The sequence below is a fragment of the Aquarana catesbeiana genome, linkage group LG03, assembly GCF_042186555.1.
Source record: "Aquarana catesbeiana isolate 2022-GZ linkage group LG03, ASM4218655v1, whole genome shotgun sequence".
Lineage (NCBI taxonomy): Eukaryota > Metazoa > Chordata > Amphibia > Anura > Ranidae > Aquarana > Aquarana catesbeiana.
The window spans coordinates 641,659,800-641,678,397 of NC_133326.1; the positions used below are offsets into that span (position 1 = coordinate 641,659,800).

At 41.6% G+C, this 18,598-nt stretch overlaps 1 protein-coding gene across 1 annotated transcript in view; it reads left to right on the forward strand.

The window, feature by feature from the left end:
* Positions 1-18,216, forward strand: part of LOC141133279 (intercellular adhesion molecule 1-like) — a 66,903-nt gene extending 48,687 nt beyond the window's left edge. Inside the window, exons 6-8 of the mRNA XM_073622553.1 lie at positions 2,040-2,288; positions 6,940-7,209; positions 13,459-18,216. Of these exons, the coding sequence (XP_073478654.1) occupies positions 2,040-2,288; positions 6,940-7,209; positions 13,459-13,637 (698 nt within the window). The 3' untranslated portion in view covers positions 13,638-18,216. The remainder of the gene's footprint in view (positions 1-2,039; positions 2,289-6,939; positions 7,210-13,458) is intronic.
* The last annotated feature ends 382 nt before the right edge of the window (positions 18,217-18,598 follow it).

An 18,598-nucleotide genomic window follows, 5' to 3' on the forward strand; every position in this document is an offset into this window, starting at 1 on the left:
GTTTGTTTGTAAAATAGACATTTTAGACATAATAAATATAATATCAAATATTAGTTTAGGAAAACTAAATCATGGCAAAAAACACTATAGTTTCCCTCTAGGTCATTATCTATTAAACTGTTGATCTCCTTCAACCAGATTACTGCTACGTGTGCTGCTGTATACACCTTTGATGTCGCTCTTGTATGCTGCATTTGGGATTGGAGAGTATATAAAGATCCCTAATCTCCAGCGCATCTTGCCCCAGAGACAGGGAACTGCTCTAGACTAGGGATTTCCAAACGTTCTAAACAAAGGGCCAGTTTCCTGTCCTTTAGACTTTAGGGGGGCCGGACTGTGACTATTGGGAGTCGTAATTGATCTGGTGTCAGTGGGAGTAAATAATGCATCATTGGTGTTCATGGGGAGAAATACTGCCCCATGATTGGTATCAGAGAAAAGGAATTGTGCCCCATCATTGGTATTAGTGAGAGGAATAGTGCCCATCATTGGTATCAGTGAGAGGAATAATGCCCCATTATTGGTGCCAGTGAGAGGAATAGTGATCCATCAATGGTATCGGTGAGAGGAATAGTTATCCATCAATGTTATCAGTGAGAGGAATAATGCCCCATCATTGGTGACAATGGGAGGAATAGTGATCCATCAATGGTATCAGTGAGAGGAATCGTGATCCATCAATGGTATCTGTGCGAGGAATAATGCCCCATCATTGGTTTCAGTGGGAGGAAATAGTGACCCATCATAGGTATCAGAGGGAAGAATAGTATCCCATCATTGGTGTCAGTGGAAGGAATAGTGCTTCATCATTGGTGTCAGAGGGTGGAGTAGTGCTCCATCGTTGGTGTCAATGGAAGAGATAATGCCCCGTTGTTGTCAGTAACAGGAATTATGCCCCATTGTTGGTGTCAGGGGGAGGAATAGTGTCTTGTATCATTGGGAAGAAAAATACTCCGAGAGCCAGATAAAGGGGAGCAAAGGGCTGCATATGGGCAGTTTGAAGAGCACTGCTCTAGATCGTTGAAGTGCATAATCCCAAGCATTTCTATGCCCCATTCATTCTGCTTGCAGAAGCTTCTGCACAGAACAAGGGACCTTGAACAGACTCCTGAGTATTGCACATTCCTTAAAGCTTCCTATCACAGCCACATTGCACCACACCACAAAGTGCATGTTTTGGTGCATAGAGGCATCCTGCTGCAACTCTGCGTTGGAGAGCCCATGTAAGTTGAATGGACTACAATACATTTCAATGCATGAAAAAATTCAAAGCATCGCAATGCACATCACATGTTGTGGTGGACTGTGGTGCCTTGCAACGTAGGTGTAATGTGGATGTGTATTGAGGGGCCATTTAAAATGAACAGGGGGTCGGGTCCTTGTCAGATTGTCTCAGATTTTGTAATGTCACAAGTATAAATCATGGTTCAGTATAAAATGAAAACATGATATTGTATGGAATTATGCAACAGAAACTATTGGATCTTGAGATTAAACTTTATCATATGCTATATGGCCAAAAGTTTGTGGACACCTAACCATCACACCAACTTCATGGCCCCAACCATGTGGACAAATTTATGGGTTCAGGTGTTTCCAGTGAGTGGTACTGTTAACATCACAGCACATTTTAGACACTTAGGCGCTTTTCTGCTGCTGCATAGATTGCGCCCTGTGCACAAAGCCAGTTCCATAAAAACGTGGTTTGATGGGTTTTGTGTGGAAAAACTTGAATGGCCTTCACAGAGCCTTGACTTCAACTGTGTTGAACAACTATAAAATGAATCGGAAAGCTTGTGAGCCAGGTCTTTTTGTCCAACGTCAGTACCTAATCTCACAATTTATGTCCATTCTGGCAAAAATTCCCAGAGGAACACTCCAAAATCTTATAGAAAGCCTACCAAAGAGTGTTGGCTGTTGTAGTTGGAAAGAAAATAAGGGGTGGAGGTCAGTTGTGCACATTCTTTTGGCCATATAGTGTTCTACGTATATGGACATGCTGAAATATAATGGGTCTTCTTGGTTTTCTCTTGTCACAGATCCACCAGAGTTCAGTGAGAGTTCCTGTCCGGACTCTATCGTTTGGGTAGAGGGAAAGGAAAGGATGTTTGGCTGTAGGTCTGAAGGGAACCCAACTCCTGAAGAAAAGTGTACCTTGGATCTTGCAAACTTGCCTCTGCAAACCACAACAACCTTCTCTGCAGAAAGAAATATGTCTGGAATCTATACATGCCAAGCATCAAATTTTATAGGGACCGTGAATAAATCTGTGGAAGTTACAGTGCAATGTATGTATATGCTATCAAACAATGAATTTAAGATTGTATTCTTTAAGTTACTGTGGTCATACCTGAAGTTGCCTTATAAGTATAATGATTTAATGACAGATTTCGAATTGGCAGTCGATTGACTGTTTTCCTTATTTTATTTATTTTTTTCTAAGGCCGATTGCTGCCATAGCTTCCAAGAAACCCAGGACTAGCAATGGCTGCCAAGTCTGCACTAGGGATGAGCTCAGGCATGTTCACATCCTAGTCCAAACCTAACTAAGCTACGCCAATAAGAAGCTGTCAATGTACTTAGCCAAACATAGGTGGGCAGGTTTTTCCCGCCCTGCAGCCGCATGTATACACACTCCTTTTGATTATTTATGATTATGATTGGCCAAGTACATTTACAGCTTTCTGGCGGGATAGCTCAGGCTGGTTATACGGGTGACATGAGTATGAACCAGTGGCGAATCATCCATGGGTGCAGGCTGTTCACTCCACACAGACCCCGAGGTGAGGAGGGCCCACTTTGACCCACACTGCACCCATGGATAATCCTTCCCTGGTTGACAGTCGGGATGATCGGTGCGGCAGTTACAAGCACCGATCTCCCTGTATGGCTTTCAATGAAGCAGCTGACAGCTGCTTCTCCTCCTCTCCTCCCAGTGGCTTTCAGCAGCTTCATTGAAAGCTATACAGGGAGATCAGTGCTTGTAACTGCCCCCACCGCCACACCGATCATCCCCCACTGTCCCCCTGTGTGCTCCTCTGGCCCTCCTGTGTCCTCCTTAGGCCCTCCTGTGTCCTCATCCGGCCCCCACGTGTCCTCCTTTGGCCCTCCTGTATCCTCCTCAGGCCCCCCTGTGTCCTCATCTGGCCCCCCCTGTGTCCTCATCCGGCCCCCCGTGTCCTCCTTTGGCCCTCCTGTGTCCTCCTCTCCTGCTGCTGCGGGGGATCTGTCAGGATGTCATTTACTGGCCCCTTCCTTTTCTGAATGAGCAGAGTCACTGATCACTGGCTCTGTCCAATTTAAAAAATTAAAATTAAATTGCAAGAAAGATGATATAAGTAAAAAAAAAAAAAAAAAAAAAAGGCCCTAACCCCCCCCCCCAAAAAAAAAAAATCGTGTGTGGAAAAAAATTATTTATTTAAAAAAATTTAATCAATAAACTACTGATGCTGTACATTGCCCTACCAACAAAACCCACTACCCCAACCCCCTTCCCCTCAAAGAAGCATTGTGAAAAAAAGAAAAAAAATTTAATTGTAAATTTTTTTTTTTTTTAAATGAATTTGTAAAAAATAAATAAATAAAAATAAAATAAACTACTGCACCATCCACTGCCCTACTGACTGCACATACTACCCACCTCCATACACTCCACACTCCTCTCCTGTGCATACCAGCCACCGCCATGCACTCCACACTTCTCACCAGAGTATACTACCCTGTGATTATTTAATAAACCTAAAGAATGTGCAGCCTTTCCATTTGATGATTGTGTTCACAGTACAGCTGGTGAGCCAAGCTAGCACCTCTAGGAAGAAGTGGGACTACTGACAGCTAGGGCCAAAAACAACTAATTGATTAATCGATTATGAAATTCATCGATTACTATTTTCATAATCGATTAATCGGCCAGTTGATTAGTTGGCCTGCATGCAGAATGCATTATTTGTTTACATATCAGGTATTACAGTGCAGCACACATACAGCTCAGTATACTGTCCATACATTTAAAGTAAACTTTTACCAATATTGTGTATTATATTTAAAATAATTATATCCATGAAAAAAATAAAGTTTTAGCTTTTAGTACTACTTTAATATAAAAGATTTATATCTCCCTTCCACCTTTCATATAGCTTCATGTCTGACTCCTATTTATAATGCCCATATATCCTACTTCTGGGTGTATTTATTGTTATTATTATTATATATATGATATAAGTAATGTACATTATGACGGGTGATAGAAATAAAAGCATGCTGCTGTTACTAAACATCTTAGACCCAGTTCACATCTATGCATTTTTTGGTGCTTTTTGCAGAAACACACTACAGTTCATTCAACATGGTTTCCTATGGGACACGTTCACATCTATGCTTTTTTCAGCTGCTGTGTATTTGGAAAAGGGTCCAGGACTTTTTTTAACGCAAAAGAGTGCTTTTCTGGTTCAATATACTTCAGTGGAGAAGCTGCAGAAAAGCATGTAGTGCATTTTTGCAGCAATTTGTGTTTTTTAATCTGCCCAACAACAAGTTGGCCAAAAAAAAAGCCTAAAAAACGCAAAAACGCAATTTGCAGCAAAATCACGTGTGCAAAAATCAAAAACACACAGCAAAAAGCAGTGCAGAAACGTATCATAAGCAAACAGCATAGGTGTGAACTGAGCCTTATGCTGGCCACACGGATCAATTTTCAGACGAGAATGTTCATACAAAAAATCTTTGTACATTCGCTGAATGAAAGAATCTTGTTCGAAATTTTTACTTGCTTTTAACATTCTGTTTTAAAATGAATGTCATTTCTGAACGAAAACCACGTACACTGTCTAAAAATTCCTTTGACCAAGAAGCTTTCTATTTCAAAATGTTCCCATTACTGTGGCTGAAAACTAATGTCGATTTGACCCCACAAATGATTAGAAAATCTAACGAACGTTCTTAAAATTTTTTAAGGAAGACATTGTTTTTTCTATGGCCAGCATAAAATATATTTCAGTTCTACTTAAAATTCTGCAAAACAGTCTTTAACTTTTTTTTTCTTTAAATAAAAACATTTGATCTGAGTCTGAAGATATTTACCAGATTCAACCTCTAATATTATATACAGTATATCTCTTCTGTCTGTAACTAAATTATACACAACACTTTTTTTTTTTAAGGTTATTAACGGATTAATCGATTAATCAAAACAAACAATCGTCCAACTAATCGATTATGAAAATAATCGTTAGTTGCAGCCCTACTGACAGCTTCAGTGAAGGCGTAGATATATTTCACGTAGAAACCAATCAGCTTCCAGGTTTTATTGTCAAAGCTTAACTGAATAAACTGAAGTTTTAAGTTGATTGACAACCATGCACAGCTGCACCAGATTTTGCACACTCCAGTTTTAGTAAATCGAGTGTCACTTTTGTCTGCTGCCTAGTGTAATTTCAGCTCTCCGCCCCCTTTTTTCTGAACTCTCAGACAAGCTTTATATTTCAGCACTTTGAATGGATGTAGAGAGGAGAAGACTTCAGATAAACAGATACAACTTATTATGTAGGAGGATTTGTTTCAGCTATGTGTATCCTGAGGATAGTTCCTCCACTGGGTATATGTAAGGGTTTACAACCACTTTAGAATAATTTAAAGTCTAAGAGTACCCTCGGGAAAACCAATACATTGGTTCAGTGGGAAGAATTACCATTACCGTATATACTCGAGTATAAGTCGAGTTTTTCAGCACATTTTTTTGTGCTGAAAGTGCTCCCCTCGACTTATACTCGAGTCAAGCACTTTTCTGCAGCAAAAAAATTAATTTTCCGAACCGACTTTGGGGCCCAGTATCTCAGGGCCACTTTGTGCTAGGAACCCCAAATTTGGTGTGCAAACCCAGTGGTACCACAACATATCCAAAGCTGGGGTTCCTAGCACTAAGTGGCCCCGAGATACGGGGCCCCAAAATCGGTTTGGAAAATGTCATTCTCTGCTGCAGAAAAGTGCTTGACATTTTCTCAACCGAATTGGGGCCCCATATTTCAGGGCCACTTGGTGCTAGGAACCCCACATTTGGTGTGCAAACCCAGTGGAACTGGTACCATAACAAATCCAAAGCTGGGGTTCCTAGTACTAAGTGGCCCTGAGATACGGGGCCCCAAAGCCGGTTTAGAAAATGTCATTCTCTGCTGCAGAAAAGTGCTTGACATTTTCTGAACTGTTTTTTGGGGGCCTGTATCTCGGGGTCACTTGGTGCTAGAAACGCCAGCTTTGGATATTTTATGGCACTAGTTTCATTTTGTTTGCACACCAAATTTGGGGTTCCTAGCCCTGAGATACGGGGCCCCAAATTCGGTCAACTGTGTCCACCTGCAGCGATGTAATTTCGGGACCCTTTGGGTTCAGAGACCCCAAATTTTGGCTGCAGCTAGGGGGCATCCAGGAACCCTTAACTACCGAGTTTGAAGTTTGGGGGACCTATGGCTGCAAATGGGCATTGCTGACCCTCTTTTCCACTTACAGTAGCTGTGCATTTCTCACCCTCGTCTTATACTCGGGTCAATAAGTTTTTCCCATTTTTTTGTGGTAAATTAGGGCCTCGACTTATACTCGGATCGACTTATACTCGAGTATATACGGTACATTGGTGGGAAGAATGTGCCCCTTACAGTGGTCGTCAGAACGCTACTCTCACAGATAGCTAAAAAGATCATTAGTGTCATGCTGCTGCCTCTGCCAATTGGTGTTGGCCTGGAACTATATGGGCACCATCAGATGGATGGTCAATCAAGAACCCTGGTTGAGAATGGCTGTAATATGGTGTCATGTACTGTTTATATAAAATACTGTACAGCACTTTTCCTTATGTAAGGACCTCCAAAATTTGACATTGTATAACTTTGTACATAACTTGAAAACCCAATAAACATAGATTATACATGAGGATCTTTTGTTTTTCAGACCCCCCAGAGTGCCCAACAGTGAACATCTCAACACAATCATCAGTTAGTACTGGAGATTCTGTCAATTTGACTTGTGATTCAGATGCTCTGCCTTCTCCTACATACAGCTGGGAAATCCCACCCCATGCTCAGGTGGAATTCTCCCAAGAAAACAGATCGATCACCATCAAAGAAGCATCATCTTACCATACCGGAACGTACACCTGTAACGTCAAGAACGAACATGGTCATTCATCCACACCATGGGATTTAGAAGTTAAAAGTACTAGTAAGTAATGCCAGGAGATATTAATTTCATTTAAAAAAGGAAATCTACTATCCTTCCTAACCAACCCCCATGATTTAAAAAAAAAAACACGTCCTGTGGTTACATGTTTTACATGCAGGACCTTCCTTTGGTGAACTCTGATACTGTATTGCAGAAACACTGATGTCATAATTCTTTATGAGGATTATTGTACCTATCAAATCCATCTGTATCAAATACTGGGGTACTTTTTACAAATAAGTTCTACATTATGAATAACACAATATACAGTAAGTGAGACTACTGCAGCTCTTTTCATATTTCCAGAGCCAAAGGTGGCCCTTTTCATTTCTAGATAGAAATGTAAAATATTCCTTGTGGTATAAGCTTGTGTGAGAGAGAGAGAGAGAGATAACAATTAACCACTTGCCGGCCGCTGCACGCCGATATACGTCGGCACAATGGCAGCGGTGGGCAAATGAGTGTACCTGTACATTCCCTTTAATTGGCGGGGCTAGCAGGCGTGCGCGTGACCGTGCACGCGGGACCCACGGACTCGATGTCCACCGGTCTCCCGGCGATCATGTTACAGAAGGTCAGAACGGGGTGATGCCTTTGTAAACAAGGCATTTCCCCGTTCTGCCTAGTGAAATGACAGAGATCTACTGTTCCCTGTCATCGGGAGCAGTGATCGCTGTCATGTGAGTAGCAGCCCCCCCCCACAGTTAGAATCACTCCCTAGGACACACTTAACCCCTTGATCGCCCCCTAGTTTTTAACCCCTTTCTTGCCAGTGTCATTTACACAGTAATCAGTGCATTTTTATAGCACTGATCGCTGTATAAATGACAATGGTCCCAAAATAGTGTCAAAAGTGTCCGATGTGTCCGCCATAATGTAGCAGTCACAATAAAAATTGCAGATGGCCGCCATTAATAATAAAAAAAAAAAATAATAATAAAAATGCCATAAAACTATCCCATATTTTGTAGACGCTATAACTTTTGCGCAAGCCAATCAATATACGCTTATTGCGATTTTTATCTGTCTAAACTGAGGGAAAAATGTGTTTTTTATATATATTTTTCTGATCGCCGCCATTAGTAGTAAAAAATAAAATAATAATAAAAAGGCCATAAATATATCCCTTATTTTGTAGACGCTATAACTTTTGCGCAAACCAGGCAAGATACACTTATTGTGATTTTTTTTTAACAAAAATATATAGAGGAATACATATTGGCCTAAACCGATGAAGAATTTTTTTTTTTTTTTTTGCTTTTTTTTCAAAATTGTTGCTCTTTTTCTGTTTATAGCGCAAAAAATAAAAACCGCAGAGGTGATCAAATACCAACAAAGCTCTATTTGTGGGACATAAAGGACGGCAATTTTGTTTGGGTGTAATGTCACACGACCACGCATTTGTCAGTTAAAGCAACGCAGTGACAAATCGCAAAAAGTGCTCTGGTCAGAAAGGGGGTCAAATCTTCCGGGGCTGAATCGGTTAAAAAAAAATAACTTTATTGAACACCTATAAGCTAGAACATACAAAAACCCAGTATCTAACTAATAAAATCATAATTTGCCAATTATTAAAAACCCAAACCTCCCCCCCTCCCAAAAAAAAGGGGAACAAAATTGTGCAATTCAAAATGTTCATTGTTATGTACAATGCCTTAAAAACGTATTTTGACAGTTTGAAATTTTCCACATTTTGTCATGTTACAACCAAAAACGTTAAATGTATTTTAACCACTTCCCGCCCGCCCTATAGCGGATTGACGTCCGGGAAGTGGTTCTGTTATCCTGACTGGACGTCATATGACGTCCAGCAGGATAACATGCCGCAGCGCGCCCCCGGGGGCGCGCATCGCGGCGATCTGTGGAGCGGTGTGTCAGTCTGACACACCGCTACACTGATCTTGGTAAAGAGCCTCCGGCGGAGGCTCTTTACCACGTGATCAGCCGTGTCCAATCACGGCTGATCATGCTGTCAATAGGAAGAGCAGTTGATCGGCTCTTCCTCACTCGCATCTGATAGACGCGAGTAGAGGAGAGCCGATCGGCGGCTCTCCTGGCAGGGGGGGTCTGCGCTGATTGTTTATCAGCGCAGCCCCCCCGCAGATCACCACACTGGACCACCAGGGATCGCCACTAGGACCACCAGGGAAGGGGCAACATGTGGATGGCCAGGTATGTACCCCATGGCCATCCACTTGTGCCCAGTGTGCCAAATCTGTGCCAATCAGTGCCCACAAATGGGCACTGATTGGCACCATTATGTTGCAGTGATGCCCAGCAATGCCACCCTTAGGGGCATCACTGCAAACAAGCAGTGCCATCAGTGCCACCCATCAGTGTCCATTCATGCCACCTGTCAGTGCCCATCCGTGCCCATCTATCAGTGCCCATCCATGCCCATCTGTGCCAACTATCAGTGCCACCCATAAGTAACCATCAATGCCACCTATGAGTGCCCATCAATGCCACCTATGAGTGCCCATCAGTGCCACCTATAAGTGCCCATCTGTGCCACCTATGAGTGCCCATCAGTGCCGCATACCAGTGCCACCTATCAGTGCCCATCAGTGCCCATCAGTGCCGCCTATCAGTGCCCATCATCAGTGCCCGTCAGTGCCACCTCATGAGTGCCACCTCATTGGTGCCACCTCATCGGTGCCCATCAGTGCCGCCGTATCAGTGCCCGTCAGTGCAGCCATATCAGTGCCCGTCATTGAAGAAGAAAACGTACTTATTTACAAAAAAGTTTTAACAGAAACAAAGAAAAACTTGTTTTTTTTCAAAATTTTCGGTCTTTTTTTATTTGTTGCGCAAAAAATAAAAACCGCAGAGGTGATCAAATACCACCAAAAGAAAGCTCTATTTGTGGGAACAAAATTATAAAAAATTTGTTTGGGTACAGTGTAGCATGACCGCGCAATCATCATTCAAATTGCGACAGCACTGAAAGCTGAAAATTGGTCTGGGCGGGAAGGTGTCTAAGTGCCTGGTATTGAAGTGGTTAATGGGATCTTAAGTGATAGACCAACACAAAGTGGCACATAATTGTGAAGTGGAAGGAATTTTTTTTACAAATAAATACCGGTATGTGAAAAGTGTGGAGTGCATTTGTATTCAGCCCCTAACTAAAATCTAGTGGAGCCAATTGCCTTCAGAAGTCACCTAATTAGTGAATAGAGTCCACCTGTGTGTAATTTAATCTCAGTATAAATACAGCTGTTCTGTGAAGCCCTCAGAGATTTGTAAGAGACCTTAGTGAACAAACAGAATCATGAAGGCCAAGGAACACACCAGACAGGTCAGGGATAAAGTTGTGGAGAAGTTTAAAGCAGGGTTAGGTTATAAAAAAATATCCTAAGCTTTGAACATCTCTTGGAGCACTGTTCAATCCATCATCCGAAAATGGAAAGAGTATGGCACAACTGCAATCCTTCCAAGACATGGCCGTCCACCTAAACTGACAGACCAGGTAGGAGAGGATTAATCAAAGAAGCAGGCAAGAGGCCCATGGTAACTCTGGAGGACCTTCAGAGATCCACAGCTCATGTGGGAGAATCTGTCCACAGGACAACTATTAGTCGTGCACTCCACAAATCTGGCCTTTATGGAAGAGTGGCAAGAAGAAAGCCATTGTTGAAAGAAAGCCATAAGAAGTTCCGTTTGCGAGAAGCCATGTAGGGGAGGGACACAGGCATTGCACCTTAGGTGCAATGCAGGACTCCTGCAGACTGTCAGTGTAAGCTTTTCTGCTTGTACCTTGTATGGGCAAGCAGTTAAACAATGACAGGAAGAATGAATGAACTACCTAGAGCGCTCAACAGCACCCTGGTAGTTCATTGAGAACTACAAGCTATCAGCCGCAAAGGCTGTAAGTACTTGTAGTTCATTTAGTCACAGAACTTTGTAAATGAATGACACAGCCTTGTGGACATGCCGCATTTTTTTCAAATAGTGACAGCTGGTGCAGGGAGAAGATCCCTGGCCTGCTGTCACAGGGGTGGGGGGAGGGGGGTGCCATGCAGGACTCCTTCAGACTGTCAGTGTAAGCTGTCTGCTCGTACCTCATACTGGCAGGCAGTTACACAATGACAGGGAGAAACCATGAACTACCTAGAGAACACTTTGCCCGGCGGACGGGATTTCGTCGGACAATTCGATCGTGTGTGGGCTCCAGCGGACTTTGTTTTCTCAAAAGTTGGACGGACTTAGATTTGAAACATGTTTTAAATCTATCCATCGAACTCGAGTCCGGTCGAAAAGTCCGCTCGTCTGTATGCTAGTTCGACGGACAAAAAGCCACGCTAGGGCAGCTATTGGCTACTGGCTATGAACTTCCTTGTTTTAGTCCGGTCGTACGTCATCACGTACGAATTCGACGGACTTTGGTGGATTGTGTGTAGGCAAGTCTGTTCATTCGGAAAGTCCGTCATAAAGTCTGTCGAAAAGTCCGCTGGGCAAAGTCTGCCGTAAAGTCCGCTCGTGTGTACGTGGCATTAGAATTACAAGCTGTCAGCCGCAAAGGCTGTAAGTACTTGTATATATAAAATAAGTGCAGCGCTAAACCATAACCAAAAAGCATGTGAATACCAAAAAATAACACAAGTGAAACTGTGCGTAGTATAATAACTGGCAATAAGGTGAATCAACACATATACTATAGTAACTAATAATGAAGTGAATCAACACAGAAACCACTGAAGTAAGCATAAATGTCTATAATGTCATATGCTAAACTCTGTAACCAGAGTCCATGAATAAAGATGAAAGCAGTCTTCTCAGACAGTGGGAGTGCTTAAACACAGGATGTTGACTTGAAACTGAACTGTACGGCAACCACAGGTAATGCGTCATAAACATCTAAGGTTGGACACTCTTACCGGATGTTGTGGGACATATCTGCCATATAGCAGTACGTCTGTCAGAGCCTGTGGAGGTAGCCTCCCGTGGAATCCAACAAGTTGTTATCCCTTCGGTCCCGATCTCGGATAGGCAGGGTTGTCCCTTGGGTCACGGTCACCGATAGCCAGGATCGTCACAGATGGCGACTGTCCCCTCACTCACACACTCTCCAGCTCCAGGCGGGTTCAAGAGGTCAGAGGAAATCGAACAATAGATGGAATCATGGAGAAAAAAAGAAAAAAAGGGGCTCCACATGGCGTAGGTCAAAAAGTAAAGGATTTTATTGGTTAAAAAACCTTACAAGATAAAAAAGTGATCACTAGATAAAATAATGGCAACATGGGAAGCAAACGCCCTACGCGTTTCGACTAAAAAGCCTTCAACTGGGGCATGCAGTTCAGTTTCAGAAGTCAACATCCTGTGTTTAAGCACTCCCACTGTCTGAGAAGACTGCTTTCATCTCTATTCATTGACTTCATTGGTTACAGAGTTTAGCATATGACATTATAGACATTTATGCTTACTTCAGTGGTTTCTGTGTTGATCCACTTCATTATTAGTTACTATATTATATGTGTTGATTCACCTTATTGCCAGTTATTATTTTACGCACAGTTTCACTTGTGTTATTTTTTGGTATTCACATGCTTTTTGGTTATGGTTTAGCGCTGCACTTATTTTATATATATCTGTTGTGACTTGGTTTGTCTGTGTGTTAGCTGCTACTCGTTATATTGTTTACACATATTTATTTTTGGGCCAGCGCAGTTTCCTTTTTGTATCACTATTGTAAGTACTTGTAGTTCTCCCATTCACAGAACTCTTTGAATGACGTGGCTGGGGGGGGCGAGACCCGCATGCCAGTGTTTTTTTCTTAAACTGTGACAGCAAGTTTGGGGAGAAGATCCCCGGCTCGCTGTCACTAGAGGTGGGAGGTCCAGGAGAGGCTGCAGTAGTGGGAACATGTTGCATGTTCCACCCTAAAAACAGGTGAAACATGTAACATGTTCCCAAAGGTAAACTTTTTCTTTAATTCCTATCATCCTCAGCGTTCTGCATAAGAATCTATAGACTTTTCTGGCTATAGTCCCCCCTAGTCCAACAACATTCAGCATAACAGCAGAAAGTGAACGCAAACTGACTGTAAAGAGTCTCCTTCAAGTCTCCTTCTCCATGCTTCTGTAGTCCGGCACCTGGCTTTACATGTAATTCCCTTAAAAACTATAATGAGATTATGGTAACAAACTTTCATTAGAAACTTAGCAATAATGGAAAATGAAAAATGCGTTCAGGTGAGTTTATGTAAGAAGTGTGAAACTAATTTGCTTTTTTTTTGCATTTTTTCTACAGGTAACACTACACTTATGATAGCTCTTCTTGGCGTTGTAATAGCGCTTGCGGTAGTAGCCGTAGTAATCCTCATGATCTACCGTTTTCTTCAAAATGGAAAAAAAGGGTTTTATGACCTTATGAAACGAACACCAAAAAAGCCTAACAGGTCAGAAGTTCCACTTCAGGAAAAAGTTTAAGTCTAAGCTTGTTAGTTACCCATTTTAAGTTGTACTCTCAGCACAGACATTTTGAATGTATAGCCTGGCCGAATACCGATGTCCGACGCAGATCCTTCTGCATACTTACCAGCACAGTTATTTCTAAAAAAGGACCAGGCCTAATCAAAAAACACATGCATGGAACACGATCATGTATGAACAATCTGGGTGTGAAGCTTGTATATATGAGGGGCTCCTGCGTCCTATTCATTTCATTTGAATGTTGCCATCTGGATATTATTATACCTGGACGATACATTTTAATAGATCTTATTCTTTATATTTTGTACAGATTTCTGTGTGTGTTTGTTTGGTATGGTGTTACACTTAATTATATCTACAGTACGTTACTGTCCTGAGGATTTAATATTGTTAAATTGGTAATGCTACTATAGTTTGGGAATAATGCATTATTTTTATTAGAGCTAGATACTATAGAAAAACACTAAAATGCACAATATTGCAGGACAGATTGGCAAAGTAGGCATAGATCTACAGCACATAGTAAATATGATCAATGTGAAAAGATGTGTAAACTTTAAGATAAAACCAGAGATAGGCATTAATGATAAAGATGCTGTATGCAAGACAGAACCACGGATACACGGGAAAGGTGGACAGTTGGCCAGAATGGATAGATAGAGCAAAATACTTTTGGGGACATTTAAAACATTTTGTTGCACATCTAAAAATAATAAGGAATGAGCTGGAACAGAGACAGAAAGATTAAGAAAGGAGACAGAGCAGATAATGAGGGAATTGATAAAAGTAGGTAGTGAATTTGGAAAGATGGGATAGAATAAAAATGGGATGGGATGGCTAGAAAGGGACAACATAAATGAAGATATATGGGAAAGGATGGCAATGACCCTTAACAAGGTAGAAACAACAAGACTGGATGGAGATGAGGACCAATGGGTTACCATGGGCATAGTGACATACATTATCACTGAAAATTAGGATGGAATGGAAATGGAAATTTTAATAGAATGGAATGATAATGGACCCAATAAGCTATATAAAAGGGCACATTAGACCAGAAACTCAAAGAAGCAAATTAGGATCGAATAGGAATAGAAGAGGGATGGTTTGGGAGTAGAATAGGGTGGGCAAAATAAAATAGGAAAGGGAGAAGCAAGAAAGGACAGAATTGAGAGGGACAAAGAAGAATAAAAATGGGAATAGATGGTTCAGAACTGGAAAGGAGACAGGCAATATAGGGCATGGATTGGGAGAGACAGAAAAGAAAATGGATGAGGGATTGACGGAATAGGAAAGGAATGAGGTTAGACAGAACAGGAAAGGGTAGACAGGACAGTAAAAGGAATAGAATACAGATCCAAAATATAATGTTGTAAGAAATTACTTTTTACAGTGATATCTACAAATAAACTATTACTATAAAAACTATATACAGAATTTGAGGCTTTAGAAATGCTTGAACCCTCCACCCATAATGTAATGCAGGACACTGATGGGGACTCTAATGGGGACCCTGATATAACTGGGGAACTAATGGAGACCCACTGCGGAGATATGTGAACAGGCTCCAAAGAGAGCCGGTCAAAATCTCCCGCTATTGCGAAACGGATGCGGCTTTACCGCATCCAATTCGCAATGGTGTGAACCCAGCCTTAATTGTCTCCTCTTGGCAATATAATTGAAGTTCAAATTCTGTGCATTTTAGATGCATATCTCAGAACATTCTTTGATTTTATATCTAGTAAAAATATTTGTTGTGCATAGATGTATTTTTTTACATTAAATTGTAATGTTTATATGTTTAATAAGCTAGATTAAATTTCTTACTTTGCTGATTATGTATTATACTTTTCGGAGCTGTGCAAATCTCAGGAACTAGGTAACCAAAGTGGTTGAAAGAATGCAGCTACTTCCAACTGTTTATGTTTATATGTCTAGAGAATCTCACATGCCAAGGCTTCTTAAAGCAGAACTCAAGACAAAGATGAAAAGGACACCCAGTCCAGTTATGTAGTCATTAAAAAAATGTGTTTTAATTACTGTTCGTATAACAATGAGCGGGTGTAACTGTAAATAATAGTGTTGCCCTCTGTGCAGGGTGGCAGCGGTGTGTGGATCACATGACTGAAAATAATTGCAAAGTATTTTTAGAAGGATCCATGTAATTTGTGTACTTATTGCTTGCCTGTAGTTCTGCTTTAAAAGTAAGCGTTGGCTTTTAGATGCAATGAACTGCCCCCATGAGGGGTTAGTCCACATCCCTCATTCTAGATGCTTTATTGTAAAACTACCTAATAGTCCTTTATTCATCTTGGGGAATCCTGATATCTACACTTGAGTTTCCTGCTACCTACTGTGAATGCCAATGGTTCCCACTCCCCCTTTTACATGTTCTATTTATTTTGTGTTGTATTTTATTTAAAAGAATGAGTAGAAGCATATAGGGTGGACAGGACAACTCATAAGTCCAAGGTTGGTGGGATCAGATCAAAAACTCCTTCAAGACTATAATTTTAAGGTGGGGTGACACTTTACTTGCTTCAAGACCAGCTAAAGATGACCCAACCCTATATCTGTAGTACATTTTCACACCAGAATGTAGAAATTTGTGGGCTGTTTTGCATTGCACTTTAATCTGCAGGATTGTGTACTGGTAAAGTGTGCATGTTCATGTCTACTGTATACTAAGATGGCCTCAGTTAAATTCTTCTCCAAAAACTGTCTCTGGTCTTGCAGGGACTAAAATGCCTCAGTCATGGAGGGGTTGTACCCTAATGCCTTTATCCACCATATTTTATAAAAGTGAATGTTGCCAACCATTCAAGTGTTCACTTGAACTGGTAAAAGAAGAATGAAAGTGGTAGTGTGATGGCCCTAGGTAACTCGATCCCCATAGTTGTGTCTTGTCCCTTATAGTTGTTCTTGTCTCTGTGGTCTTCGCTTTCCAAGAATACTTTAGAGTTTATGTCTCAATAAAAGGGGCTTTTCGTCCTCACCAAGAAAGTGGGTGAGCACCATTGATCTTGTTGTTCAACAGTTATGCCAGCTTTCTGAGTAATGGGAGTGTTCAATTGCATTCAGGTTCAAGAGATAAACAAAATTAAGGCTCACTGAGCCAATGCTCAGGATTTCAGACTTGGCTAGCCATATGTATATAGGTTTCTCTTGGTCAGCCCAGGAGCTGAACATGAAAAATTAAACAGGTTCCTCCATACACACTAAACAGCATGGATGAAGGCATCTGCCCTGCTGGCTATGGAATTCTGACAGCCAACATCTATGGCTGTCAAAATGCCTGAACAGTAACTGCATCTGATTGGATGCAGGTGCTGCTAGCCAACTATTTTGGCCATCCAGCTCCTTAAAAAATTGACTTTTTTAGAGCTAGATGGATGCAAAAGGGCCACCAATGGCTCGAATTTTGGCAATTTGTACATTATACAGAACCCCATGATCAAATTGTCTTGGGTAGCAATGGGAAGGTTTTTGGAGATTTATGCCTTTTTCAATAACTTTTTAATGTCTTTTACAAACAAACAAAAAAAAACAAATTACATATATAATCCAATCTGTCAGTAACATTAGCACAGCAGTTATTTTTTCTTCTGCACCATAGTTTTGTTACCTGTTGATCCTGGCAGTAGTCATGTTATTTTTACACTTCCTTGAACAGGGTGACACTGCTCTTTGTTCAGCTAATAAATCACACAGCAGTGTTGTTGCTCTGTGGACAGGATTGTTTTAGATGCATTTAGTTTAAAATGGACTTTAAGTATGAGTATTTTTTTTCTTAGAACCATACCTAGGTGGATACAGCGTCTGATGCTGTCCCTGGCTCTAAGGCTGAGAACCACTGATCGCTTGGTTCTCAGTGGTCCCTGAGCAGAGAGCTGGTGACTGCAGCCCCACTCCCTCTCCCCCGTGCTCACTGGAGCGCTGCGCTGTGGAAAGGGTGGGAGCAGCTGGCTCAGGCTCTCAGTGGCTTGCTGAGAGGCTGAGCCAGGTGCCAGTCCAGGCTCCTGGGCGGATCCCAACCATATGGTCGCCATCTTTCCCCAGCCTGAAACAGCTCTGTGACATCAGCTGACAGCGGGCCTCAGCTCACTGTCGGCTGATAACGGGTCACAGGTGTGCAGAACGGACTGCGCTCCTGTGATCCGCAGGAGAAGTACAGCCAAACGAGTTATGGCTGTACTTCTCCTTTTAAGCGAGAGAAAAAAACATATTATAGCCTTACATCAGCTGACAGTTACAGCAACTGTTTCTTTTCTTTTGGAAAAAAAATAAAAAATATCCATTAAAGCTGCCGAGCATCTTGGCCAATGGAAAACTCCAAAATAACTGATCTATTGCCAGGATCAGTCAGTAATACATCTATGTTTTTAATAGGGGCTTTAAAAAGAAGAAGAAAAAAACTGCTGTATTAATGCTAGTGATAGATTGCATCATACGTATTTTTTTTATTTTGACCATAGTTCCACATTAGGGTATTTGTAATACATGTCTGTAAATTTTGTTTTAATGTGTTTTTTATTTAAAGGCTTTTGCAATAAAATTCTTTTTTCCTAAGAAAAAAGTGTCTTTGTGATAATGAATGTACGATGGTCTATAGATTGCACTAAAAAGTCTTAAAGTGATTGTAAAGGTTCTTTTTTAACAAAAAAACAAACCTGTTCATGCTTACCTGTCCTGTGTAATGGTTTTGCACAGAGCAGCCCTGATCCTCCTCTTCCGGGTCCCCTGCCAGCGCTTCTAGTGCTCTTGGCTCCTCCTGCCTTCCGATTGCCCCCTATGCAAACCCCTTGCTAAGGGCACTTGCCTGGGCTCGATCCCAAGCTGTACTGTGTGCATCTATTGACACACACAGTGCAGCTTAGCCCCACCCCCCTGCTCCCTCGTCACTGGATTTAGTTGACAGTAGCAGTGCTCTCACTAAGTCCATGGAGGGGGCAGAGAGA